This window comes from Panthera tigris, chromosome B3 (genome assembly GCF_018350195.1).
Source record: "Panthera tigris isolate Pti1 chromosome B3, P.tigris_Pti1_mat1.1, whole genome shotgun sequence".
Classification (NCBI taxonomy): Eukaryota; Metazoa; Chordata; class Mammalia; order Carnivora; family Felidae; genus Panthera; species Panthera tigris.
The window spans coordinates 58,667,759-58,694,865 of NC_056665.1; the positions used below are offsets into that span (position 1 = coordinate 58,667,759).

General features: G+C 38.2%; 1 protein-coding gene across 1 annotated transcript in view; it reads left to right on the plus strand.

Annotated features, from left to right (window-relative positions):
- The window catches only part of SPG11 (SPG11 vesicle trafficking associated, spatacsin), an 86,457-nt gene that overhangs the window by 31,036 nt on the left and 28,314 nt on the right, over nt 1–27,107 (plus strand). Inside the window, exons 9-26 of the mRNA XM_007081757.3 lie at nt 487–642; nt 1,060–1,235; nt 3,531–3,707; nt 4,550–4,621; nt 4,907–5,034; nt 5,337–5,512; nt 6,412–6,625; nt 11,533–11,736; nt 13,034–13,140; nt 14,590–14,735; nt 16,358–16,519; nt 18,691–18,757; nt 21,771–21,936; nt 23,110–23,315; nt 23,579–23,687; nt 24,711–24,870; nt 25,472–25,744; nt 26,368–26,568. Of these exons, the coding sequence (XP_007081819.3) occupies nt 487–642; nt 1,060–1,235; nt 3,531–3,707; nt 4,550–4,621; nt 4,907–5,034; nt 5,337–5,512; nt 6,412–6,625; nt 11,533–11,736; nt 13,034–13,140; nt 14,590–14,735; nt 16,358–16,519; nt 18,691–18,757; nt 21,771–21,936; nt 23,110–23,315; nt 23,579–23,687; nt 24,711–24,870; nt 25,472–25,744; nt 26,368–26,568 (2,900 nt within the window). The remainder of the gene's footprint in view (nt 1–486; nt 643–1,059; nt 1,236–3,530; nt 3,708–4,549; nt 4,622–4,906; nt 5,035–5,336; nt 5,513–6,411; nt 6,626–11,532; nt 11,737–13,033; nt 13,141–14,589; nt 14,736–16,357; nt 16,520–18,690; nt 18,758–21,770; nt 21,937–23,109; nt 23,316–23,578; nt 23,688–24,710; nt 24,871–25,471; nt 25,745–26,367; nt 26,569–27,107) is intronic.

The window sequence follows — 27,107 nt, forward strand, 5'->3', positions numbered from 1 at the left end:
CAAGTTACCCGTTGAGCTGTGGAAGAATTTTTATTTCAAATAAAGTATATTTGTGGGGTGCCTGGGTGGCTTAGTAGGCTGAGCATCCAACTCTTGATTTTGGCTCAGCTCATGATCCCAGCGTTGTGGGATTGAGCCCTGAGTTGAATTCTAAGCTGGGTGTGGAGCCCGCTTAGGATTCATTCTTTTCTCTCTCTCCCTCCCTCTCTCTCCCTCCCTCCCCATCTATCTCCTTGCCCCACCCCCCAACCCTCATCCTTCCTCTGCTGCATGAGTGCACGCACGCACTCCCTCTCAAATAAAAATAAATATATTTGTATTATGTGTCTTTCATAGTATCCATTCATACTGCACTATCCTCTATATCAGGTAGTCCAATAGACATATATCTGTTATGTTCCTAAAAAATTTTAACATATTTTTGATTATGTTAGTTTTATTAGAAGAATACTGGTGTTCATGTTAATTTCTTTGGTTCTTTCTCAGATGTGGAAAAGCTGACACCAGCCTTGGATTTACTTTGCTCAGCAATTAGAGAAAGTGATTCTGAAACCCAAAGCAAACACTTTTCAGAACAGTTGCTTAATCTTACACTGTCTTTTCTTAATAAACAAATAAAGGAGCTTTTTCTTCACAATGAAGGTAAGATAGCAGCAAAGAGGGGTGCAACTGCCCTATCCGTGTGTCAGGACAGAGATCCCAGTGGTCCTATTGCCCGAGAAAATATAAGCCAAGAGACTGCTATTTCCTAAAGCTGAGAAGAGTCAGTGTATATAATTGATTGAGTGAAATAGGTTCCAATACTGGCCAAGTTGACAGAAGGGACTAATTATTGTGAAAAGGGTTATGTTAAAACACAGAGCTACTGGTAAATACGAAGAAGCTCAGATTTTTTTGTTTGAAATTTGAAAACACCAAGTTTAATTTTTCGGCATTTTTCTAGAATTCTTTATAACAGCTTAGGGTTTATTCCTTTTCTCCAGTTCTTGCTCTCTCTATATGTATATGCACACGTAGATTTTTATATACATGAAATTGGCAAATTGATGTTTTCCACAGAACTAGATGAACATCTACAGCAGGGAGTGAACATTTTGACCAGCTACATTAATGAACTTCGAACCTTCATGATAAAGTTTCCTTGGAAGATAATAGATACCGTAGATGAATATGATGTAAATGAAAATGTCCCCAAAGTAAGAGAAAGCGATATATGGAAGAAACTCAGTGTTGAGGTAAATATGAGTAATTACTACTTCTTTTATTTGCCAGATTTAGAGGATCTGAGAAAACAATTTGAAAACCGGAATTTAGAATCTGTACATTTGTGATTCAGAATCTTTAGCAAGGTTTTATACATTTGGAGTTTAGGTTTTATAGATTTGGAGATCTCTGGGCATGACTTCAAATTTATGTCTACAAGCTTGTGTATTTAATTGAGAACACAGAGAGGTTCCCTCTGAATTCTTAATGCCAGATCTGCCCACTTAGATCCAGGGACAAGCACCCAACCCCAAAACTATGTGAAGTGGCACACTCTTCACGATATTTCTTCAATGGCTAGGGCCTGGCACTTTGGACTTAAGCATTCTGCCTGACCTTTGGGTAAATCACATTGCTGCTGGTAGTTTGATCTTAGGAAACTTTTATTTTATGGCATTATTTCTTGGACATATACTCAGTTTGAGTCCTATCTCAGATTCCAGTTAAGATATCTTGCCAGTTAAATTTTCTAGCTCACCTGCTTGACTTTTTTTTTTTTTTTTAACAGTTATTTATTTTTGAGACAGAGACAGAGCATGAACGGGGGAGGGTCAGAGAGAGAGGGAGACACAGAATCCAAAACAGGCTCCAGTTGTCAGCACAGAGACCTACGCGGGGCTCGAACTCACAGACCGTGAGATCATGACCTGAGCCGAAGTCGGCCGCTTAACCGACTGAGCCACCCAGGTGCCCCTTGACTTTCTTTTTATAGAAGTTAGTACAACCAGACTGCTGCTGCCCTCTTTATGACTGGGGACTGGAAGAATCCCTCCACCCACCTGTCGAGTACTGGCTTTGGAAAGACAAAGACCAAAATAGCTTAACCCAGATGATCAAACTCAGTAGGGAGTGAAAGTGATAAGTTTGACATACTGTCAGGTTTGCAGGACTGCTGTTCTTGGGGTGGAGGAACAGGGAAATAGCTGGTGTGACTGCTTTTTCTGTATCTCTTATTCTCTATCCGAAAGTTAATTGATTTTCCCTCTACTGTTTTTGGCTTCTCTTTTACAGTCTCCTTTGCAGGTTTCACTTCCTATTTTTCACCCTTTAATATGCTCCAAGAAGGTACCATCCATGGTCCTCTGGTCTTTTTGCTCAAAATAATTGATTTTTAACTTTTTGAAAGGTTATAGCCTATTTTGATGAAAGCTGTGGACTCTGTCTCCAAAAATATACATGTGATTGTGTGCATGTACACATGCATACAATTTTGCATAAGTCTTCATGGGATTTACCTACTCCTTGAAAGCCCCGGGTTAAGAATGCCCCTATTTGGGCCACCTGGGTGACTCAGTTGGTAAAGTATCCAACTTCAACTCAGGTCATGATCTCCTGGTTTGTGAGTTTGAGCCTGGCATTGGGATTTGTACTAATGGTGTGGAACCTGCCTGGGATTCTTTCTCTCTCCCTCTCTCTTTGTCCCTTCCCAACTTGTGCACGTGCGCTCTCTCAAAAAAAAAAAAAAAAAAAAAAAAAAGTCCCTCTTCTGTCTAGGGTATAGGTCTTCAGTGTAGGTCTTTATTCCTTCTTACTAGGATTTTTGCTGTAACCTTCTAATGCCTTACTGTCTTGAGCTTGAATCCCCTGTAGTCTATTCTCCACATTGCTACCTGAACATTCTTCCTAAAATATGTATCTGGTTATGTCACCCTTAGCTTTTAAGATCTTTCAGTGTTTCCACATAAATTTCAGGATACAATCTATCTCCTACATATAACACCCTTCATGATGGAACCTCTGCTTTTCTTTCAAATCTCATCTGCTACTATGTCCAGTTTTTTCTCCAGTTAAATTGAGTAATTTGGAGTTTCCTAAAGAGTGATACTGTTTCTTGCCTTTATACCTCGGTATATATTCCCTCTTTTTGGGACACTTGTCCTGTTTCCTCAATATATGTATGTAATGCTTACTTGCCTTTTAAATTTCACCTCATTAGTCCTCTCTACTAGGAAGACTTTTCTTTTGTTGTTACCTCTTTTATTTAGATGCTCCTCTTCTGGACCCTCCTCTCTAGCACCCTGGGATACCTGCATCATTGCCTTTATCATACAAGACTATACTCAATACTTTATTTGTATATTTTCCACTAGTCTAATAGCCTGTATTTTGGTCAACTTCATCTGTCCTGTGCAAAGCACCAAATCTAGTGGTTGATTTTCAATAAAAGTCTATTAGGTGCTCAATAAATATATCAGTCCCATGTTGATAATCATAATAAGGAAATAAAAAGGAACTTAAAAGGCAAATATGTTTCCTCATTTTCTTAGGAAGTTATTGCCGATGCTATTTTGAGCAACAGAATACCAGAGGCACAGGCTTTCTTCAGGATTAACAGTCATTCTGCTCAAAGACTTGAGGAGCTGATTAGAATAGGCCTAAATTTGGTCTTTGACAATTTGAAAAAGAACAACATAAAGGAAGCCTCTGAACTTTTGAAGAACATGGTGAGTTGCATAAACTGTCTGATCTTAAAGTCTCTAATGGAAGAAACATTCTCTATATTGAATGCAATTTCTGATTGATATAAAAATTGATTTGTATTCATAGTTGTGTCAGAAACTAAGAAATTTATATAGCCTTTACTGGGAAATAGTCAGAAATGTTCTTTGGTACTGAGAACTTTTTTGAAGAAATTTTTTTATTGGGAGTTTCTATCATTTATTCTCTGTTATACTTGGCACTTTGACTAGAAGGAGACAGTGCTTTTCCTAGAAGGCTTCACACATGTCAAAGTGTGCACAGAACCTCGTTTGTTGGGAAACATTCTGGGTTGTTCGTGTGACCCCTTACGTCTCCATTTGAGCTAATGGCTTATACTTTTACTTCGTGCTCTGTGGTTTTACTTCATTTGAGAAGGGGAAGTCCCAGAGGTAGGCCTCCTGGACTAAGCTGAGACCTGGCCCTAATCTGCATGGTCGTGGCTTGTCCATGGTAACTTTCTAGAGGTACAGAGTGAAACCATGCAAGCATTGTGATTTGCGTTGACTTTTGTTTTCAAGTGAATCATTATAGCAGATACCTGCAGTTTTGGTCATGGTAGCCTAGCATTACCTTAAATTGTTCTGTCTGCTGCTTTTGTTCTGGCAAAATGGCTAAGGACTTTAGGGATAGGCAGTGTATACATAAGGTAAATCTAGAGTATGAGTGTTCACAAGAGCAGAAAAGGTGTAGAATTCTAACAGGGTACATGTCTGTAATAGAGTATTTCTTTATCCAACATATATTTATGTTTAAAATAGTCCTTTTACAAAATGTAAAGGTTTTTCAATTTTTCTGTTTATTACAGGGCTTTGATGTAAAAGACCAGTTGCTCAAGATCTGCTTCTATACAACTGATAAAGATATACGGGACTTTTTGGTAGGTAAAGGTGAGGCTATGTAGTTTACATCTTCTAGTAAACCTTGGTGAAAATTCAAAATGAATTATTTTAATATTCGACTAATGTCTAGTAAGTAAAAGTATTAGAATTCCTTTTATTTTTAATGATCATTTTGCATTTGTGGTAAAAGAAAATTTGTGTGAATATATATACACTTCAAAAATTCAAAATACAGTTCTTAAATGGCATTTAATCTCATGACATTTGTTTTGCAATTGTGATTGATTTTTGTGAGGTCACTGCTTAATTACTTTTTATTCAAGGTTGAAATTTTAAAAGAAAAAAATTATTTTTCTGAAAATGAAAAGAGAACTATAGACTTCGTGCATCAAGTTGAGAAGTTTTATTCAGGACATTTTCAAGAAAATGTGCAGATCCAGTCCTTTGCCAGGTAGTCTTATTAGCCTGCTTTCGATAATATGGAAAAAATATTGTGGACATTGTTTATAATTGTTAGTGAGCACAGGTTTTTTATGTGGAACTGAGCTTACATTCTCTATGAAGATAAAACTTGTATCATCCAGAAGGGACTCAGGGAATTTCCTCTCATTTCAATATTTGTATAATTACATACATATTTTTAAGATAATAAATACAAAAATTATAGTATTGAATTATGTGTTTCCTAAAAGAGTTGAAGTTCATGAGCAGATTTTCCCTCCAAAATTAAAAAAATTTATACCACTGTTTCAGGTATAGGATAAAGGAACAGGATTTTTTCAAGCACAAATCTGTTTTGGACTCACTCCTGAAACATGATCCTAAAGATAAATTTAACAAACAGGACCACAGAGTTGTGTTAAATTGGGCTCAGTGGTGGAATCAACTAACACAAGAATCCATCCTTCTCCCCAGGATAAGTCCAGAAGGCAAGTGTGAAAGAACCTAAAATTTAAACATATTGTATGAGAATTAAATTAGGCATTTGAATATTTTGGTGAGTCTCCATTTTGGAATTCCTTTTGGAGGAAGAATACTCAGTTACTTTAAAATGCAAGTCATTGCATGAAGACCTCTTATCTCAAGGTTTTTATTTTAATTTTTAGAGAGTGTGTGCATGAGCTGGGGAGGGGCAGAGGGGAGAGAGGGGGAGAGAGAGAGAATGAGAATGAGAATCTTAGGCAGGCTCCATGCTCAGCAAGGAGCCCAACTTGGGGCTCAATCCCATGACTCTGGGATATCTCAAGGTTTTTGTAAGAGATTTATAATGTGACAGTGAAAGAGAAAAGCCATATGGTCTAGTGAATTGAAATTTCAAGGCTAAGAATTCTCTAGCCAGCCTCAAAGTGACATCTGTGTTTTTCCAATAGTCTTTGAGTTTCTTCTTGTGTAAACTAAGGATCTGTATCACATGAGGGCTCTGGGGAACAAGTAATAGTAGTTATGTATAGAATGTTAAATTCATGTTAACTATTACAGCCAAAGTTATTTTGTTTGTTTATTTAATTTGAGAGAGAGAGAGAGAGAGAGAGAGAGCGAGCATGAGCCAGGGAGAGGCAGAGAGAGAGGGAAAGGAAGAATCCCAAGCAGACTCTGTGCTGTTAGTGCAGAGCCCAACGTAGGACTTGATCCCATGAACCATGAGATCATGCCCTGAACCGAAATCAGAAGTCAGGCACTTAACTGAGCCACCCATGTGCCCCCAAAGTTTTTATTTATATTAAGAAAAGAAAAGGGAAGAAGAATCTATTAAGTTAATTATTGTTGAGTTTTGTGTCAATAATCATAATTCATTGCTGTTTTAAAATGTATTTTATTCTTAATGCAGAGTACAAATCATATTCTCCCGAAGCCCTCTGGAGATACCTCACAGCTCGCCATGATTGGTCAAGCATTATCTTGTGGATTGGAGAATTTCAGACCCAGAACAGTTGTGCTTCACTTCAGCAGAACAGATGGCCCCTTCTGACTGTTGATGTTATTGATCAGAATACTTGCTGCAACAACTACATGAGGAATGAAATTTTAGATAAGCTGGCCAGGTATTGTAACTGGAGATGAATACAAGGAAGGGCAATAAAAAACTAATGGTGTAAATTTTGCTCTGAAATGCCATAAATCCAGTGCAATGTTGTTTCATAGTATTTTAAAATTATAGTGTTACCATATATTGAGGTTTTAAAATCACATGCATTTTGGAGTGCCTGGGTGGCTCAGTTGAGTGTCTAACTCTTGATTTTGGCTCAGGTCATGATCTATCTAATGGTTTGTGAGATATTGAGCCCCATGTCAGGCTTCACACTGTCAGTGCAGAGCCTGTTTGGAATTCTCTCTCTCTCCCTCTCTTTCTCTGCCTCTCCCCTGCTCATGCTCGCTCTCTCTCTCTCTCTCTCTCTCTCTCTCTCTCTCTCAAAATAAATAATTAAAAAAAAAATATTTAAAATCACATGCATTTAACACCATGTGTTAGTGAATAGGTTCTCACACTGTAGCTGACATGGTCAGCTGTCATTGGAGCTACAAGGACCAAGTGGCAAGAGCTGAGAAGAGGATGCCTTAATGTCATGTAATGTCTCCTAGTCTTCTCATTACTGTCACTGCACCTGTGTGCTGCCTGTGGATTTTAACTAAAGAGGACTGTTCAGTTAAGAAATTAGTGAGGGGGAGGGGTGCATCCGATTTTGGCTCACGTCATGATCTCACAGTTGGTGAATTCCAGCCCTGCATCGGGCTCTGTGTGGACAGCTCAGAGCCTGAAGCCTGCTTTGGGTTCTGTGTCTCCCTCTTTCTCTGCCTCTACCTCGTTTGCGTTCTGTCTCTCTCTCTCTCAAAAATAAACAAACATTAAGAAAATAATTTTAAAAAATTTAAAAAAAATCAGTGAGGGGATGCCTGGGTGGCTTAGTTAAGTGTCCAACTCTTCATTTCAGTTGAGGTTATGATCTCGTGGTTCGTGAGTTCAAGCCCTGCATCAGTCTCTGTGCTGATGGTACAGAGCCTGTTTGGGATTCATTCTCTCTCTCTCTCTCTCTCTCTCTCTCTCTCTCTGCCCTGCACTCTGTCTCTCTCTCCCTCTCAAAATAAATAAACTTAAAAAAAGAAAAAAATTAGTGAAGGGTTAGTAGCTCTTGAAGTGATGTGAAGACTTTAAATTTTTAATTAATTGCTAAAAACAATTCTGTTAGATTGAACCATGTGAACTTGCTGTTTGTGTGGGTCAAAAATGGTTGAATATCAGCAATTTCACAGGCTAAACCTATCTTCCTAAGGCTATAAAAATAATATGATGAGACAATAACATATATATTAATTTTTAAGTTTCTGAAGCATATTCCTCATGTATTTATTTTATTTTATATTTATGCTTATTAGGGAAGTGTAGCTGTATTGTCCTAATCAATTTGAAGATGTGGAGAGTGAAATCTAGAGAAGTTAGGAGCTTTGCCCAAGCCAGTTACTTACAGGCTTCAATTCTTTTACCTCTGACTTTCTATTTGCTGTTCCTTCTATTGCACTAAATCCTTTCCTTATTTACTAAAAGTAAAATTGCATATAACTAGCATGGTTGTCAAATATTTGGCTTAATATTTATTTATTTAAAAAGCTAGTATGTGTGTGATTCAACAGGAATATGACATTAGTGAATTAGGTCTACAGTTAGAGATTAAAAGGAAAAACTCAGGGGCGCCTGGGTGGCTCAGTCGGTTGAGTGGCCGACTTTGGCTCAGGTCGTGATCTCGCGGTCCGTGAGTTCGAGCCCCGCGTCGGTCTCTGTGCTGACAGCTCGGAGCCTGGAGCCTGTTTCAGATTCTGTGTCTCTCTTTCTCTGACCCTCCCCCATTCATGCTCTGTCTCTCTCTGTCTCAAAAATAAATAAACATTAAAAAAAAAATAAAATAAAAGGAAAAACTCATACCACCCTGTTAGATACAGAAGAGCATTTGATAAAATTCAGCATCTATTTATCATAAAAGCTACATATTAGCAAACTAAGAATGGATGCAAATTTCCTTAATGTGAAAGGGGTATCTAAAGAAATCTTGTAGCTAACGTTATGCTTGATGGTGAAACACCACAAACGTTCTATTTAGATTTGGAGCATGACAAGCCTGTTGACGATTCTTCCCAAGTTGATCTTTAGATATAATGCAATCTCAATAAAAATCCCAGCAGGTTTTCGTGTGGATTTTAACAAGCTGATTATAAATATTTATATGAAAATGCAGAGGGTCAAGAATAGCCCTGAAAAAGAATTTGTCCTCCCAGATATAAAAGTTTATTCTAAAGCTCTAGCAACTAAGACAGAGTATTGGTTCAAGGATAGAAAAATAGACCAGAGAACAGAATAATGAGCATAGAAACAAACTTCTACATACATGCTCACTTTATATATGACAGAGGTGGCACTGAATAGTGGGCAAAGAACATTTTTTTCAACAAATGGGAGCTGGGGTAACAAAATAGCTGTGGCCGGGGGGGGGGGGGGGTTGGATTTAAACTGGACTTTTATTTTTAATTGGACTTTCTGCCTTCTCTCATGCATACAGTCAATTCCAAGTAGATTTCAAAACCCAAATGATAAATGTAAAACTATAAAACTTTTAGAAGATATGGAAGAATATTTTCATGACCTTGGGAGTAGGGTATGCTTTCTAAACGGCCTAGGGGTCAAGGAGAATGGTTACTGAGACCTAGAGAGCTGCCTGGCAAGAGTTGTGTCCCTTAGTGGAGAGTGTCAGCCAACCTGCAGTCACCCAGCACAAAAAGAGTCAAGGTATCCTCATCTTCTCTTCTTTCTGACTCTTACCTTCTTATGGGGGTCTCCCATAGGCAAAACAAAATGGAAGTCTGAGGGTACTAGAGTCTTCTGTGCAGGTGAGCCTCCAGGGATAGGAGAAGAGTAGAGCTTGGATCTGGAGGGGAAGATAACAGCATACATAGGCATTTCACAAAAGAGGAAACACAAATGGCCAATAAACATACGAAAAGATGGTCTTCCTCATTTGTAGTCATGGAAATGTAAAATTATTTTACCAAAAATCTAGGAGTAGCTGCACTGACCATCAAAGGTAGAGAGTAGATAAATAAAATGTAGTTACAGTCCTACAGTGGAATACTATATAACAATGAAATCAAACAGGGTATTGTGCTAAGTGAAATTAGTCAGAGAAAGAAAAAAATCATATGACTTCACTCATATGAGGACTTTAAGACACAAAACAGATGAACATAAGGGAAGGGAAACAAAAATAATATAAAAACAGGGAGGGGGATAAAACAGAAGAGAGTCTTAAATATGGAGAATAAACAGGGGGTTACTGGAGGGGGTGTGGGAGGGGGGATGGGCTAAATGGGTAAGGGGCACTAAGGAATCCACTCCTGAAATCATTGTTGCAATATATGCTAACTAATTTGGATGTAAATTTTAAAAAATAAAATTAAAAAAATAATGAAAACAAACTGTAGTCACAGGTATTAACATGGGTAAATCACACAATGTTGAATAAAAGAAATGAGACTAAGAACAATATATCCAGAAGGTACCATTTATGCATAAAGTTTAAAATAGGCAAATCCAAGAGTGCCCGGGTAGCTCAGTCAGTTAAGCGTCCAACTTCAGCTCAGGTCTCATGGTCTGTGAGTTCAAGCCCTGCATCGGGCTCTGTGCTGACAGCTGGGAGCCTGGAGCCTGCTTCAGATTCTGTGTCTCCCTCTCTCTCTGCCCCTTGCCTGCTTGCACTCTATCTCTCTCTCTCTCAAAAATAGATAAACTTCAAAAAAAAATTTTTTTAAAGTTGGGAATGGGCAGGGGGGCACCTGGATGGCTCAGTCAGTTGAGCATCCAACTTCAGCTCAGGTCATGATCTCATGGTTCGTGAGTTTGAGCCCAGCATCAGGCTCTGGGTGGACAGCTCAGAGCCTAGAGCCTACTTCAGATTCTCTATCTCCCTCTTTCTCTGCCCTCCCCTACCTGCACTCTGTCTCTGTCTCTCTCAAAAATAAACATTACAAAAATTTTTTAAAAAATAATTATTACAAAGTTAGGATAGTGGTTACCTCTGGGGGTAGCAAAGGACATGCATGGGGGAAGAATACACAAAGGTATAATATTCTATTATTTGGGTGATGGTTACATAGTGTTTCTGTACATGCCACATTATATATTTCCTATTGTCCTCTGTATAGTATATAAATTTAACAGTAAATTTGTAAAAAGTAATATTTAAATGCAAATTTCTATTCTTGTTTAGTTGTTGGTCTATTTAAATTATTCTGCTTTAGCTTCTAAATTTTGGAAATTCCCAGTGCTTAAAACATCTAATTTCAAGAGCTAACCACTGTTGCCACAGTGGATTGTGCAATTCTAGTTAAAATCATAAAAAAATGGAGATAGCTTAGATTACGTTTTTGAATTAATGAAGATAACTCTAGAATGTGATTTAAATACTAAGATGGTGCACCAGTCTTCATCAGAAACTAGCAAAATATATATGTGTCAGAACAGATTTATAGAGTGAGACTGTAGCAGGATTCTCAGACAGATAGTCCTGACGCTGAGGCTTTTCTTTCCAGGAAGTAACTTTATTCCTGCCAGCATTGCTCAGTTGGGTTCGTACCTGGAGAACTGAGCCCTGAACACCACGTGGTGTAGTTTTCTATATACTTTTTACTTCTTTGTCTCCTATATATGGTAAGACACAAACATGTAGTCTGGTTAAGTGGTCTCCTGTTACAAGGTTGTGAGGGATGTTGTCACATACACATATAGCCAGGTTGCTTTGAGGTTTGTTTTTTCTTACATTAGGGAGGGGACCCTACCACAAGACTTGGCAGTCTTAATTTGTAAATCCTTATTTTTAAGTAGCTGAGACTTCCACAATGGAAGTGGTTTGGTCTGCCCTGAGTGTAGCAACTTGGTAACTTGCCACCTCTGAAACCTGCCCAACAGGAGTGGGATTTTTCTTCAGTCTGAACTAGAAGACTTTGAACTCTTCCTCCTAAGACTGAACCGCATTGGAGGTGTGATGCAAGATACTCTCCCCATTCAAAACTACAGGTCCAAAGAAGGTTGGGATTTCCATTCTCACTTCATTCTCTATTGTTTGGAACACAGTCTGCAGTATCTTCTCTATGTCTATCTTGACCGTTACAAGTGAGTATTGAGAATTGATTTGTCCTTGAGCAGCACAAATCAGTTTCCTCTTTCCATACTACTTCTGAATGTGACTTTTAGGAAAATATTAAACACTCCCTTGAGGAATACTGATCTTTTTGAAATAGTGCCCCTTCACTCCAATACTTGGTACCTTAGTTCAGTGCTGCATTCAGCTAACTGCTTATCATGTGTTTTTTGGTGATGTTAATCCTGTAACATGTCTGTTAACCTATAAGATAACTACAAAGAATAAAATGAAAGAAATGCCTTAGAAGTTTAAAAGAGAGGAAGATTCTGAAAGTTAACTTGGAGTTACTTGATACCTTCATTACCAGGCAAATGAATGCTAAACAATTCTGTAAGATTAACAGAAGGTTATGAGTTCATAACCACTGCAAGGTATGTTAGGTATACTCTTAAATTGATATTTAGATAGATAGATATACATCAGTGTATACTGCCCAAGATCATTCTGGCTGCTCTGAATTGCTGTTGGGTTAGTGCTAACAAGACTATGTCTCTAATATAGGAGTACTTACAGTGTTCCTGGCACTAGACTAAGTACTTTATGTGCATTATCTCATCTAATTTTCACAAAAGGCCTATCGGGTGGTTATTCCAATCTCCATTACACAGATGAGGAAACTGAAGCATTGAGAGAGGCCAAGTGCCTTACTTACAGCACATGGCTCTCATAAATGGCACAGCCAGATTTAATTCTACTTAGATTTGATTCCAGAGTCCACCCTTAGGTGCTAATGAGAACCTTTTTATTTTATTTTGTGTATTAAAGACTAAGAATTCAAATAGATGGTGTTTTTCTGGTTCGTATCATTGAAGCTTATTTAGACACAGAAATGTTTTCCCCAAAGCTGCTGGTAAGAGAAGATTTAGAAGTCATATATTCAAAGGATCTATCCTGAGACTTAATTCCTCGGTCCTAGCTTCTCTGTAGTTGTGGAAGTTTTTAAAAGCCTCTGAAGTTTGAAAATGCTGACAAGTTTTTGTTGTTTAAAATAATAAAATATGACAGGACAAGGTATCTGTTAATCTTACAGAGTTGGTAAAATTTCATCATGGAAGTAAACACATTATAAATAAAATTATCTGTCTCTAAATTTTTCTCTATTTCTAGATCGTAAGTAATAAGTAAAACACAAGATTGGAGTATATTATATTTACTTTTAATTCTGAAATTCCTTTTTTAAATGCTAGTTATCATCTGGAGCAAACATGATTGTAACCGTCTTATCCTGTGTGCTAACCAGAGTTTGTTCCTTTGTTTTATATACAGACTTAATCCTTCAAATTGTCCCTTTTTGGAAAAAAGTGAATTATATGAAGCTCACCCTTGGTTTGAATTTTTAGTTCAGTGTCGACAAGTTTCCGGTAATTTAACAGGTATGGGTGTACTGTATTAAATACAAAAATGTCGGGGTGCCTGGGTGGGTCAGTCGGTCGAGCATCCAACTTTGGTTCAGGTCATGATCTCGTGGTTCATGAGTTCAAGCCCCTCTTTGGGCTCTGTGCTGACAGCTCAGAGCCTGGACCCCGCTTTGGATTCCATGTCCCCTTCTCTCTTTGCCCTTTCCTTGCTCATGCTCTGTCTCTTAACAAAAAAACAAAAACAAAAAAAGTCTGGCTAAATGATCTGTTAAATGGCACATAATTTGTGTTCTCTAAATAAATCATTTGTCTATAGACAAACATCTGACTATAACCTAGATTCAAGCTTTGTTTAAAAAGCAGAAGACCAAAAATGTTGCCCTCTTGCCAGCCAAGAAAAGCCAGACAGCATGTGTGCCAGTGTTCCCTTCCCCCTCAGCCTCAGGCTTGTTCTTTCTGGATATGTCTCATCTTACCAGTTTATCACAGGGTGAATTCCTGCTCTCTGGTAATGACACCCTTTTTCTATGAAGAAGTGGTCTGTCTTCCAGGTGTCTGCCCTGAATTTTTTAGTAAGTAACTCCAGATGGAATTTAAAAAAAAACAAACCACAGTATGTCTGGATTGTTCTGTCTTATGTAGTAGAGCTGCTGAAGGAGAGCTTTGCTCTGGTTATAATCAGAAAAGCCCTGTAACCCCTGCCCCCCTTGAGGGTTTAGCTGGTATTATTCCAGAGACTCCACTTGGGAAAGGGGACAGGCAAAGCCACTAACACAGGCAAGGAATGTCAACAGCCAATCTTTCACTTTTATGTAATTCTGGGTTTTTTTCCAATATAAAGAATTTTTTCATAATGTGGGTTGGGGTTTTTGTTTTGTTCTGTTTGTTTTTGATGTTGATAATATGTTTATTGTAAAGAAAAATTGGACGCCACAGACAACTATCAAAAGGTAAAACTCTGCAGGTAGATAGCCTAGGTAGATAATCATCCACAGGCAACTCTTGATCTGTCTTCATGTATTTTGTTCTGGTTATTTTCTCTATCCTTTTTTTTAGCCTGCATTCATCCAACAAATGTTTATTAAGCTCCCACATCGTGACAGTCTATCTGTGAGAGTCAGTATTTCAGGCATTGATTTGTATGAGCTCTTTGCTGAAGACATTAATTTTAGGTTATCATTTGTTGTTAATTTGTTGTTAAAATTCCACGCCCCCCCCCCCCCCCCCCCCCGTTCATTACTGCCTTTTAGTTTTGTTTATCTCAGTTGTTTGAACAGTTGTTTGTCTCAGTTGTTTAAATAGAAGTTTATTTTTATTTGGACAAATCTCTCCTTTTCCTTTTTGATGTTTTCTTATTGCTTTTAAACTTAGAAAGTCCTTCATACTGTGGATAGTGAAAATTTTCTTCTCAGAATTATGTAACTCTTTCTCTTAAGGAAAAAAACCTACTCTTTTGTTTTCCAGATCCCAAATTGATCTTCCAGGCTAGCCTTGCAAATGCTCAGATACTGATTCCCAGCAACCAGGCCAGTGTAAGCAGTATGCTGTTGGAAGGACATACTCTCCTGGCCCTTGCTACTACAATGTATGCCCCTGGGGGTGTCAGCCAGGTACGGATAGCACTTTTACCTGTTATTGCAAAATAGGACTGATTTTAAATTTAGCAGAAATATCTATGGATTTTCTAGACCTCCTGTGATATTCAAGTATAACTGCTTATAAGTATCTCATTATATTAAAGAGCATAAAACAAAGGATGAAGTTTTATATTTTATATCCTCTTAAGTTGAAAGGGAACTAATATGTGGTGTAGATTTTTTTTATCTTTTCTTTCTTTCTTTCTCTCTCTCTCTCTCTCTCTCTCTCTCTCTCTTTCTCTCTCTCTTTCTCTCTCTCTTTCTCTCTCTCTTTCTCTCTCTGGATTTCAGAAGCCTTGTATTAGTTAGGGTTCTCCAGAGAAACAGAATCAAGTGTGTGTGTGTGTATATCTGGTATTTATTTATTTTTTTAAGTTTATTTTTTTGGGAGAGGGAGAGCACAGGCAAGGGAGGAGCAGAGAGAAGGAGAGACAGAAGCAGGCTCCGCACCACCAGTGCAGAGCCCTAGGAGGGGCTCCAACTCATGAACTGTGAGATCATGACCTGAGCCGAGATCAAGAGTCAGACTCTAAACTGACTGAGCCACCTAGGTGCCCTTACCTTTGTTTTTTAAACTCCAGGTTTATTTTAAGGATAGCACGTCAGTTTCTGATTGCTCCTGGGAGTAACTGTATTTTAGATGTGTGGCTTAGGAATTACTGTCTACTATTTGTACTCTTAGGCAAAAAGGAAATCATAATTTTTGGCTATCCATATAAACTCTTAAGGGACTCAGTGGAAATTTGCCCATCTCTGCTTCTTTGAAAGTATAGTATGCCTGGTTAGAGGGAACTGAATTAAGGATGTTGTTTAACATCTAATCCTTAAAAGCTTCTTAGTGATGCTAATTTAATATAATACTACATCCTCCAGATTATTGCAATGTATTTTAATTCATATGGTTATCTATTCCTCTGTTTATAATCACCTGTCAAAAAACAGTCATAGAATAACTTGAGCACTGAGGGAGAAAAACCTAGGTAGAAGTCATCTAGTCAAGTGGTTTTCTTTTTCCTTTAAAAATATTTACTATTTACTATTTAAATATTTTAAGGGGTGCCAGGGTGGCTCAGCTGGTTGAGCATCTGACTCTTGATTTCACTTCAGGTCATGATCCCAGGGTCATAGGATTGAGCCTCATGTCAGGCTCCATGCTGAGTGTGGAACCTGCTTAAGATGGTCTCTCTCTCTCTCCCTTTTCCTCTGCTCCTCTCCCCTGCTCACACATGTGCTCTCTAAATAAATTAAATAAATAAAATTTTAAAAAATAAAAAATAAACATTTTAGTAGCAGAGCCTTTTTTCAAACAGTTTTTTCACATATAGTTTGAAAACCACTGATCTAGTTGAACTTCCTAATCTTATAGATGAGGAAACTGAGGCCTGATGTTGAATATCTGGCCCAGGGTCACCAGCTAGTTTTTCCTAGAACCAGAATGAGAACTCTTGGCTTCTAACTCCTTGACCATTGGTTTTTTCACTTCCATGTATTTTTTCAAGCTAACCTTGTTTCATTCTTGTGAAAAAAAAAACCAAAAACCTGAAATTTGGGAAAGAGAAAACCCTTACTCTGTACTATGTGATCTTTTTATTTAGGTTGTTCAGAATGATGAAAATGAGACCTGTTTGAAGAAAGTAGATCCCCAGTTACTGAAGATGGCATTAACTCCTTATCCCAAGCTAAAAACTGCTCTATTCCCACAGTATACTGCCTCTAACGTCCTGCCACCTGATATTACACTTTACCACCTTATGCAGGTACAGTATTGAGGGGTATCAGTCAAGATTCAGCCAGGAAAACAGAAACCTACTCTGGGTCTCTCAATGTTTATTACTTCTTTTTGAGAGAAACAGAGTGCAAGCAGGGGAGGGGCAGAGAGACAGGGAGACACAGAATAAAGCAGGCTCCAGGCTCTGAGCTGTCAGCACAGATCCCATGTGGGGCCCAAACGCCTCAACCGCAAAATCGTGAGCTGAGCCGAAGTCAGACACTTAACCGACTGAGCCACCCAGCTGCTCCTACCCTGGGTCTTTCAAATAGGAAATTACACAGTAACAGCAGAAAGGAGAATCCAAACATGCCCTGGTGAGACAACCCAAAAACTGACGAAGAAGGAAGCCGTCAACACTCCTAAGGCTGCAAGAACAGTGCAAGAAAGTGGTGTTATCAGAACCCAGAAGCTGGAGCTGTCTCTGGGAGCTAATCTGACAACCTGGTTGTCTAATGAGAGCCGGAAACAGAAGCTGGAGCTGGAACCTTGGAGGAGATACCCCAGAAAACAAAGAAGGAAAAAAAAAAACCTGGTTTCTCCCCTCTTCCCACCTTTAGTATCCATGTTGTTCTCTGGGCTAACCCTACTGGTAGCCAAAGGGCAAATGAGCTTGGGCAATGCAGTTCTCTGTAGGGGAAAGGTGGAAATGGATCTGAAAGCAGATAGTTGGCCAGCATACTTGTCTGCTGCTTTCATCGAAAGCCACTTCATTCTACACAGATAACTTGTGTCTCTCTCTTCTCAGTGAATCGAGTTATTTATTTAAATCAGTGCTTCTTAACCATTCTCAGGACAAAACCTCTTTAAGAATGTGAGTCCTCTATCCAGAAAAACTGCACATATATGTATAAGTTTGCATATATTTTCAAGGAATTCATATACCCTGAAACCTATTCAGGGATCTTCTGGTACGAACACATTCTTTTGTTCATTTCTCATTTCAGAGGGCTTTTGCTTTTTTTCTTTAGGTGCGCATATTTCCCATTAGGGTCTTTAATTCAACATAAACCTATAATCTATAAAGGTACAAAATTTCTCCAGTGTTAACAGTCCTTAATTTATAGAGTAGTCCTGCTCAGAATGCTCACTCCCCATGTGGGTGCCACTCCATGAACTGCTTGTTGCTGGGATGTGATGAGATTAGGATCTTGAACTATTATATAAATCTATGTTACTAAGTACACGGTTCAGTTCAGCAGGCTTTTGCTGTGTTTTTTTGTTCTGTTGTTTGATCTGTGTAGCAAGACACTCTTGAAGCAGGAAGCATTTAGCTGGATTTAAAATTATTGCAAGTTTCTTATCTTATTGCAGACCAGTAGCACTGGTATAAACTTTAAGTGGATTATACCAAAGCAGTTGCACTGCCTAAAGTGGATTCAGCCAGCCTAGAACATAAGTGGTTCAGGTTGTTCTTTGTTCTGTTCTCAAGTTGACTGATGCAATTTTTTAGTCGTATTACTTTATGAAAAGTAGCCCTTCCTTAACACACCACAAATTCTTATTTAATTTTAAATCAAAGCTGCTTTTTCCTTAGCCACTCACATCTTGACTTAAAAGTTTTATTTTCTCCTTTATCTTTTCTACCATCTGTTGATCATCTTTGCTAAATCTTTGGCTTAGACAAATTTCAAACAGCTATGGCTCCCAGCTTTCAAACCTTTTCTGACTGGCTTAACAACTTCCTGCCCTCTTTTTCCTTTGATGGCAGTGGTGGTTCGTTCACCACATTGCTCTAACCTTTGATCTACTTTTCCTCTTTCCTTTTTAGTCCTTTTAGCAAACAAAACATTGTCTTGTTTACATGGTAACATTTTTTAGCCTCTTCTCTTGCTTTTGGATTCCAAAAGTATTTCAAAAATCCATTTACATTATGATTGATGTTGTTTGAACCGTAAGAGAGTACACTTTGCAGATGTAGTTTGAAGTGAGGGGAGTCTGTAAAAGGAACACAGCCAGTTCTTTTTTTATTAACGTAGGAAAGTGTCTCATGCATTCTTTTCTTTTTTTTTTTTTTTGTAAGTTGGGCTCAGAGAATTTATGTTCAGAAAGATAAGGTTGAAGAAGGGAAGCAGACTACCTGTGAAGTCTTTTCATAGAGTTTTGTTCACTTATTTTAGAGTCAATTAACTTTTAATTCTGATTTCTCCCCTTTTTCAGTCATTATTGCCCTTTGATCCTAGCAGATTGTTTGGCTGGCAATCTGCCAACACACTGGCTATAGGAGGTAAGTCATTACAGGTATTTGGGGCTTTAGAAGTTAAGTATCTCAGCAGTGTTGACAGTAGAACTTAATTTATGTAAGGCCAATCCAGCTTTTTTCTCTGCTTTTTTTTGTTTTGTTTTTTGAGAGAGAGCATATGTGCACGAGTGAGTGGGTGATCAGGGGAGGGACAATGGAGAGGAAGAGAGAGACTCTTAAGTAGGCACCATGCCCAGTGTGGAGCCCAGTGTAGAGCTCGATCTCATGACCCATCATGAGATCATGACCTGAGGTGAAATGAAGAGTTGGTTGCTTAACTGACGGCTGCCAGGCACCCCTCACTGCTTTCCATTTTAAAAATAAAGATGCATTCCGATGGAAAACATTTTCTAGGAGACTGAACTGAAAACATTTTGTGAGTTAAAAGTAATTGTAATACATCACTAGTGCTATTCTTGCCGAGAAATATAAGATGTATTATCCTAAAGTGTATCTGTATTATCTATCTGCTTAAATTTCTCCCTTTCCAAAAATCCCTGTTTACAGTATAGTATTATAAATAAGATTAAGAGCATAGGTGTTGGCTTTAGACAAATCCTGGCTCGATCTTGGGTAAGTGATGTAAGCTTTCTTCAGTTCCCTACAAAATAAGGTTAATAACAGTGCCCACCTCACGTATTACATGAGAATGACAGGAGACAAAGTATTTAAAAAGCTCTTGGAGCTCTTGGCGCATGGTAAGCACCAGAGGCATGCACTTTGCTGTTCTTTTTAGACCAGAAGCACTTCTCTGATCTTTTTTTTTTTTGGTGCCATGCTTAAACTCTACTTTTTCTTTTTTACTTTTAAATTTAGGGTTAGCCTTTAATGTCATGGTACTTGTGGTGTCTCTGCCGATATTACTCTAAAGTAGGCTTCAGATTAGCACTTTGCACATAATGTATACCCTGTAAATATTTATGGACATGCATAAAAATGAATTTTCTAATGTGTCCATTTTGTAATTTCAAATTTCAATATATTTAACTCACCTACTGCCCAGAGCTCGTGCAGTGCCAGACCTGTAATAGATGTTCAATAAATATTTGTTGATGGCTGAATATAGTAGTGCGTATTGCATTCTCAAATGAAAATACTTTCTTAATCTCAGTGAAGTTACTACTAGAGTGTAGTAACTGATTCCCCTGTGCTGTTCTAATGCCTCCAACTCCAACAACTTCACCAGAATCCTGACCCCCTTTTGGAGACTGAGCACCGTACTGGGTACACTTGGGGAAAAGAGAGGAAGTTAAAGGCATATTCCCTGCCTGGTGTTGGGAAATATTTGAAGAAATAAAGCATAAAGTAAATGAAACAATTATAAAAACATAATGTGGATTTATGAGATTGGAGAATTGTATTTAATTAGAATGTTTACTTTTTTTTTCATATGGTCTTACCACTGAAAAGAGATGTAGAGTGACTGTGAGGTGACTTGGCTTCTGTGTCAGGCCAGAGAAAATTACCTTTTGGGTAGAATTTTTTCTTGTATACCCTCTCCATACTAGCCCCCAGCTGCTAAAAGATCACGGTCTTATTTGAATTAAAAACTAAAGTTAGCTGATTTGGTGCCAGGCAGTGCTATATACTTCACATGTGTTCAGCAAATATTTAATGAGTGAATGAACAGTTTTATGTGTAATTACAAGTTACCAAAGTCACTGTGTTCGTACAAAGAATATAGATAAGGCATGTGACAATTTTTTAATCTTAAAGGTGGTAGACTTTTAAGTAATAGCTTTGTTAGATGACAGACACCTCTCTTCAAGTCTGTCTGTCTGTCTTTCTTTCTCTTTCTTTTTTTTAAGAACCAAGTCACAGTATAAAAAAATCCTTTTTTTTTGGAGGATAATTTTTTTTTTTTTTTCCAGAAATAGGCTTTGAACTTTGAAAATAAGAGCAGATGAAGTTTTCCAAGAACTTGTTCCTTTAACAGTTCAAAATGTGGTTTCAGGGGTGCCTGGGTGTCTCAGTCAGTTAAGCATTCAACTCAATTTTGTCTTAGGTCATGATCTCACAGTTCATGAGCTTGAACCCCGCATCTGGCTCTGCACTGAAAGCACGGAGTCCTTGGGATTCTCTGTCTCCCTCTCTCTCCTCCCCTCCCCTGCTTGCACGCACACATTCATTCTCTCTCTCTCTCTCTCTCTCAAAAATATAAATAAATGTTAAAAATATACATTTAGAAGAAAACAAAAATGTTTTTTTCATTTTTTTTTTTTTATAGGTAGTGAGTGGCCTAAGAGGCAATTAAAGATTAGGGCTTGACCGAAGTGGTTATTTCATACTAACTTGTCACACGCAAACATCTTCTGACTTCAGATTTCTCTAGAGAGGAAAAAATGTTTTTTTCTGTTATTTTCATGGGCACAGAGTAACTTTAAACTGAGCTACTCTGCTAATCTTAGAAAGATGGTATCATCATATAGCTAATGAGGTCCTCTATGAAAACATCATCAGAAACTATAGCTAGTGATAAACGGAAATTGTAGAACGGTATTAATATGAAGAAAAGGATGTTCTTAAAACTGTTTACTGGAGGAAGGTATAGTGAGTTGGCCTTGGTGAATAGAGGACTCATATAAATACGTTATGAAGGGATTTCATTGTGTTATGAGCTGCATGAATGAATTATAAAGCTCTTTTTGCAGATCATCAGCAGAGATTTTACAGGCTAAAGGATTATTGCCATTGTGAACTTAAATGATCATCAAATATAGAATTACGGCATATAAAATAAGTTCCGTGAGGAAAAAGCACAAATTATAAGTTTTTTATGCAGCATTTCAGGTACATATTTTTGTGTAAAATGGAGGGCTACTTCTTCACATTAAAATAAACTATTACATTTTGGTGGTTCACAGTAATACACGGTGGTACAAAATGACAATAACAACTGGTTTTCTTTTACCATTGCAGAGTTAAGTTTCCCACATACAAATTTGGAATTGATCATGGTGAAGTGAAGAGGATTAATATTGCTTTACTTTCTCCCCAGATGCAGGGAGTCATCTCCCGCATTTTTCTAGCCCTGACCTGGTTAATAAGTATGCTATAGTGGAACGTCTGAATTTTGCTTATTATTTACAACATGGACGGCCTTCATTTGCATTTGGTACTTTTCTGGTCCAGGAATTAACCAAAAGCAAGACTCCCAAGCAGCTGTGAGTATTTAAAACATAATTTGTACTCTTAATAAAAGGCATATCTGAGTATTTTTCACATTTATTTGAAAAAAAATTCTGAAAATATATCACAGTTAAATAATTATATCTGGCTAGTAATTTAGTGTTCTTTTTTTTCCCCTTTGTGTTTTTCTGTATATCCCAAGTGTGGGGAATTTAGTGTATCTTTGTTAATAGGAAAAAAGATAATAAAGATAATATTAAAATATTCTTTTTATGTCTTTTAAAATTCTGTTTAAAACAAAAAAATGACCCAGGAGCTTGCCAAATATTAGTGGTTCCTCTAAAGAGGGAATTGTATATATAATAAGATGTGAATTCTGTATTTATGATCTTCATTTTTTATAATTCACTTTTATAAAGTACAGAATTTGGAGAAGTATTTTATATAATCAGCTAAATATAGATTTACTTTATTGATTTGTCTTATAGCTAACAAAGTAATGCATTTTTATGGTAAAATGTTCAAGTAATTCAGAATGGTGAAAAATGAAGGATAAGAGTCCCTGAGTCTCCTGTCTTCATCCTACATAGTAAATTAATACGGTTTTTTTTGTGTGCATCTGTCCTTGAAATTTGTCTACGCTTGTAAAACTAATATAAATGGGGACACTTTGGTGGTTCAGTCAGTTAAGTGTCTCTTGATTTCAGCTCAGGTCATGATCTCACAATTCTAAGATCGAGCCCCGCATGAGGGTTTGTACTGACAGCATGGAGCCTGCCTAGGATTCTCCCTCTCTCTCTGCTCCTCCCATGTGTGTGTGCTCTCTATCTAAAAATAAACATTAAAAAGAAATTTTAAAACCTAATATGTCAAGTTTAATTGGCATTACTTTTCTTGGTAGTATGTATATATATTCATAATTGATAAGATCACAAGTTGACAGTCTTTCAGAAGTTCTGTGTTCCTTGGATGAAGTTGGAAGCAAGAATAATTTGGCTTATAAACAGGTGTTTTAGGAGAAGGTGAAATGTAAGGGAATGGGGAGCTATGGAGACAACTAAAAACTGCCAAGAACTAAATGGGTGTGTGCAGGGGGCAACAATCATAGGTGTCTGACGCTTCATGTATCACTGTGTAATTCTGGCTGCTCTTCCTGTTGAGAAACAATTTTCATATCCTGATGTGATTTTGATTCCTTCCTTTTTCAGGGTCCAGCAAGTAAGCAATGAAGCCTATGTTTTAGGACTCTCCTCCTTCTACATACCTTCAATAGCAGCTGCGTGTGTTTGTTTCTTAGAACTGCTTGGCCTCGACAGCCTAAAGCTCAGAGTTGATATGAAAGTGGCCAATATAATTTTGAGCTACAAGTGTAGAAATGAAGATGCTCAGTACAGCTGTGTCAGAGAGTCTCTAGGTACAGCACCTTTTCTGTCTGGGGTTTGTTTTGTTCAGGGGACAAGGGATGAATAGGTCTGAGGCACTGGATTATGAGTGGTTGGGGGAGAAACAGTTACCTTCCTGTCTCATTCTTTTACGGCAGAATGTTTGCACTTTATCTCACTTTTTTGGGCCTTTTAATTAGGTTCTGAAATGGCCCAAGGCCACACTCTTCAAACAGAAATTCCCAGCGCCTGACCCTTTCTCTTCACCATATTTTATTGTTTATATTTCTTACAGCTGAAAAACTATCTAAACTGGCTATGGGTGAAAAGGCAACCATAGAAGAATTGCTTATTCTTTTAGAAGAAGGTATATGGAGCAGCATTCAGCAGCAGGAAATAAATAGGTTTGTTGAATTGCAACCTCAGTCTTTTTTCCAGCAAGCTTTAATCTTCCAAGCTGTGTTTGCCTAGTCTTTCTTCTAACGCCTCACATATTTTCATCAATCCTTTCAAGTCTTCTTACTCAGCCAGCGTATAGCAGATACTTGGTAAATGGACAAGGATTTTAATTTCTTCTTGCCATTAGTAAAAGGAGGGTGAAGATAATTATTCACTCTTTAGAGATAGAGTTTCCAAGAGATGGAAAAGTGCTCTGTCTCCTCCACTGTCCTGCTGGTCAGAGGAATCTCCTAAGTGTCACATATTGAAATCATTTAAGAAGATGTGGGATGGATCTCACAAAATTTGACTCTAAGTGATGTCCTTAATTTTTTCTTCCTAATGTATGTCAGTTGATAATGAAAGTTGAGGTGACCATCTATCCACAAAAACCCCTCTACATACACATTTATGCCATCTTTCCTCTGTGCTACGCCACCTGGGGTAACCCTGGGGTGACCCCAGACTGTGGGAAGGCACACTGTTCTCCTATACCTGCTGTCAATGGCTCTGTTTTCAGCAGTTTCCTGCTGCCAGTAGGAACAGGTACTCCCTGTCTACAGCCATACCACCCTGAACGCGCCTGATCTAGGAACAGGTACTCCCCACTTAGGAAGCCCATGCACTTGTCTGGACTCTGATACTGTAAATCATGCAAAAACAGTTAAGCACTCAGGAAGTGTCTTGACTGACTGTTTATGCAGTTCTCCTTAAGATGGTATATAGCTACTATATCTACTGATAGATACTTGGCTGATAAAAGAAATGAATTCTGCTAGTATACTAAGAAAGCTTTGTGTTATGGGTACAGGAGTCCTCTTTTTTCCCACCACTGTTTTCCAGAACAGCCTACTAAACATTGATATTTGTTGAAAGGCTTTTTAGAACATATGCTGTGGTTAAATTTATTTAATATTTACTAATTTTCCAGTTTAAAATTAAAGCTATATCTTAACAAGTTTGTTTTTTCCTCTACTGCCCAATTACAGGATATCTAGTGAATCTAGCAGCCAGTGGGCATTAGCGGTACAGTTCTGCAGGATCCACAATGTGAAACTGAGCACGTCTTATCTCAGAGAATGTGCCAAAGCAAATGATTGGTTACAGTTCATTATTCACAGTCAACTCCATAACTATCCCCCAGAGGAGGTAAGCCACCATTTGTTCCCAACTATTCAAGAAGAGGAAATTAGAAGACTTCTGGGAAGGAAAGTACTGTTTTTTCTGTTGTATATACCTAGGCTTTTGTTTTATATGATGCTACTATTTTTACTAAGATTTCAGTGGATTGGCTTCAGTTAAGGGACTAATCATTAGGGGTGCCTGGGTGGCTCAGTCAGTTAAGTGTTCAACTTCGGCTCAGGTTGTGATCTCACGGTTCGTGGGTTCGAGCCCCGCGTCGGGCTCTGTGAGGACAGCTCAGACCTTAGAGCCTGCTTCGGATTCTGTGTCTTTCTCTCTGCAGCCTCACCCCCTCATGCTCTATCTCAAAAATAAATAAACATTAAAATTTTTTTTTTAAAAAAAGGACTAATCATTAGTATTAAAGAGCTGAAGGAAGAGGTTTTTGTGACTCCAGATTGAATATGGAAATTCACTCCAAAGCAATAAATTACTTTGTAAATTTCCATGGTCACTTCTCCTGCACGCAGTTCAGGGTGAGAAAGAACAATTTGCCTCTGCTTTTCTCTAACATTTTTCAGCTCCAGGTGAAATTGACAGTTGTCTTTTTTAATCGTCTGTTTTCTAGGTGAAATCTCTTCTTCAATATTTCAGTCCTGTCCTTGAAGACCACTTAAGATTGGCTTTTGAGAACTTGCCCTTAGTGTCCAACTCCAGGATGGACAGTGATCAAGTCTGCAACAGGTCCCCCCAGGAATTCCAGGGAAACAAAGAAGAGATGACTGATCTCTTTGAAGTTCTGCTCCAGTGCTCGGAGGAGCCAAACTCCGGGTCCTGGCTCCTAGCTGAAGCGGTGAAACAACAGGCCCCTATCCTTAGTGTCTTGGCCTCATGTCTCCAGGTGAGGATAATGAAAAACCTAAATTAAGGACCTAGAGAGCAAGAGAACAGTGGAGAGGGACTGGGAAGGCTGATAATCAGAGAGGAAGTGGGGTGATGATGTGAGGCTCCAGCCTGTGTTTTCAAGGCCACTGTCACTTTTGTGCTTTTCCAGCTTAGGCTCCAGGCCATCTAATAGTACACTTTCTTGTATGTTGATACTCAGTAACTCAGGTGATCAGAGCCTTGCTTCCTGGCTGGCAAAGAGAAGGGACCCTGCCTCTTGAGCAAAGAAGTGGGATGCTGTAGCCAGCCCCTTGATCAGCCTTTCTGTGCAAGGCTGTCTTGTTTTCTTATACTTTGTATTTCCACAACTTCCATGTATACCTGCTCAGTCTCTTGGTCCTTTGACATGTTACACTCTGCAGAATAGTTTATAATAATCCCTTGTTGTTTATTAGTGTTTATTTCATGTTTGAAGGCTTTTCAAGCTATTTTAACCAATTTATTGTTGGTGAGGTGACTTGTTCTAAACAGGACATGTCCATCCATGGTTGTAGCATTGCTGGCAATTCCCAACTCCCTCTGTCAGGTAATCCAGACACAATTGTTATTTTATTTTGAAAAGTTTTTATCCAATGGCAGGGTGCCAGTACTATTCCTTGTCTCTGTGTTTGGATCATCACATCTGTGGAGGAGAGTGTTGCAGCCGAAGCAACAGGACACATTCAGGGCTCAGTGGAGGGCCACATGTGGGAGCTTCAAGACCTCTCAGTCATCTGGAAAACATTGTTAACAAGGCGGAAGAGCAAAACTCTCATCAGAGGTTTCCACCTTTTCTTGAAGGTAGTGATAGTCACTTCATTTCTTTCCTGAGTTTAAAAAGGTTACTTCAGAATTTTCCCATTGGATTTTTCAATTGTTGTAACCCTGGGTTTTTTGGAGTTTTTTAGCCAACAACAAATAATGATAATAGAACTACCATTTATTTAGCAAAGAGCTTTAAATTTATTATTTTAGCCAGTTCTCAAAATAATCCAATACAAAGACAGTATTATATGAAGATGTTATGAAATGGTATTATCCTCATTTTATACAGTAACAAGCTTGGGCTTGTAGAACTTAAGTATCTTTCCCCAGGGCCTCAAAGTATTTTAGTAGTATATTTATAGTTCAGATCTATACTTTCTCATTCCAAAACTCCTGTCTTCTGACTGAAAAGCTTTCACCAAAGTGATAGAAATGCCCCAGACAGCTGTAGGTTGGCAGCTCTGTGGAGCCCATTTTCCAGGAGTGTATGTAGAGGTGTCCTAGCGCCATCTAGTGGAACATCTCCAGCTTGTGTGCAGTGGACCAAGTATACATACAGTAGACAGAAAATGGAC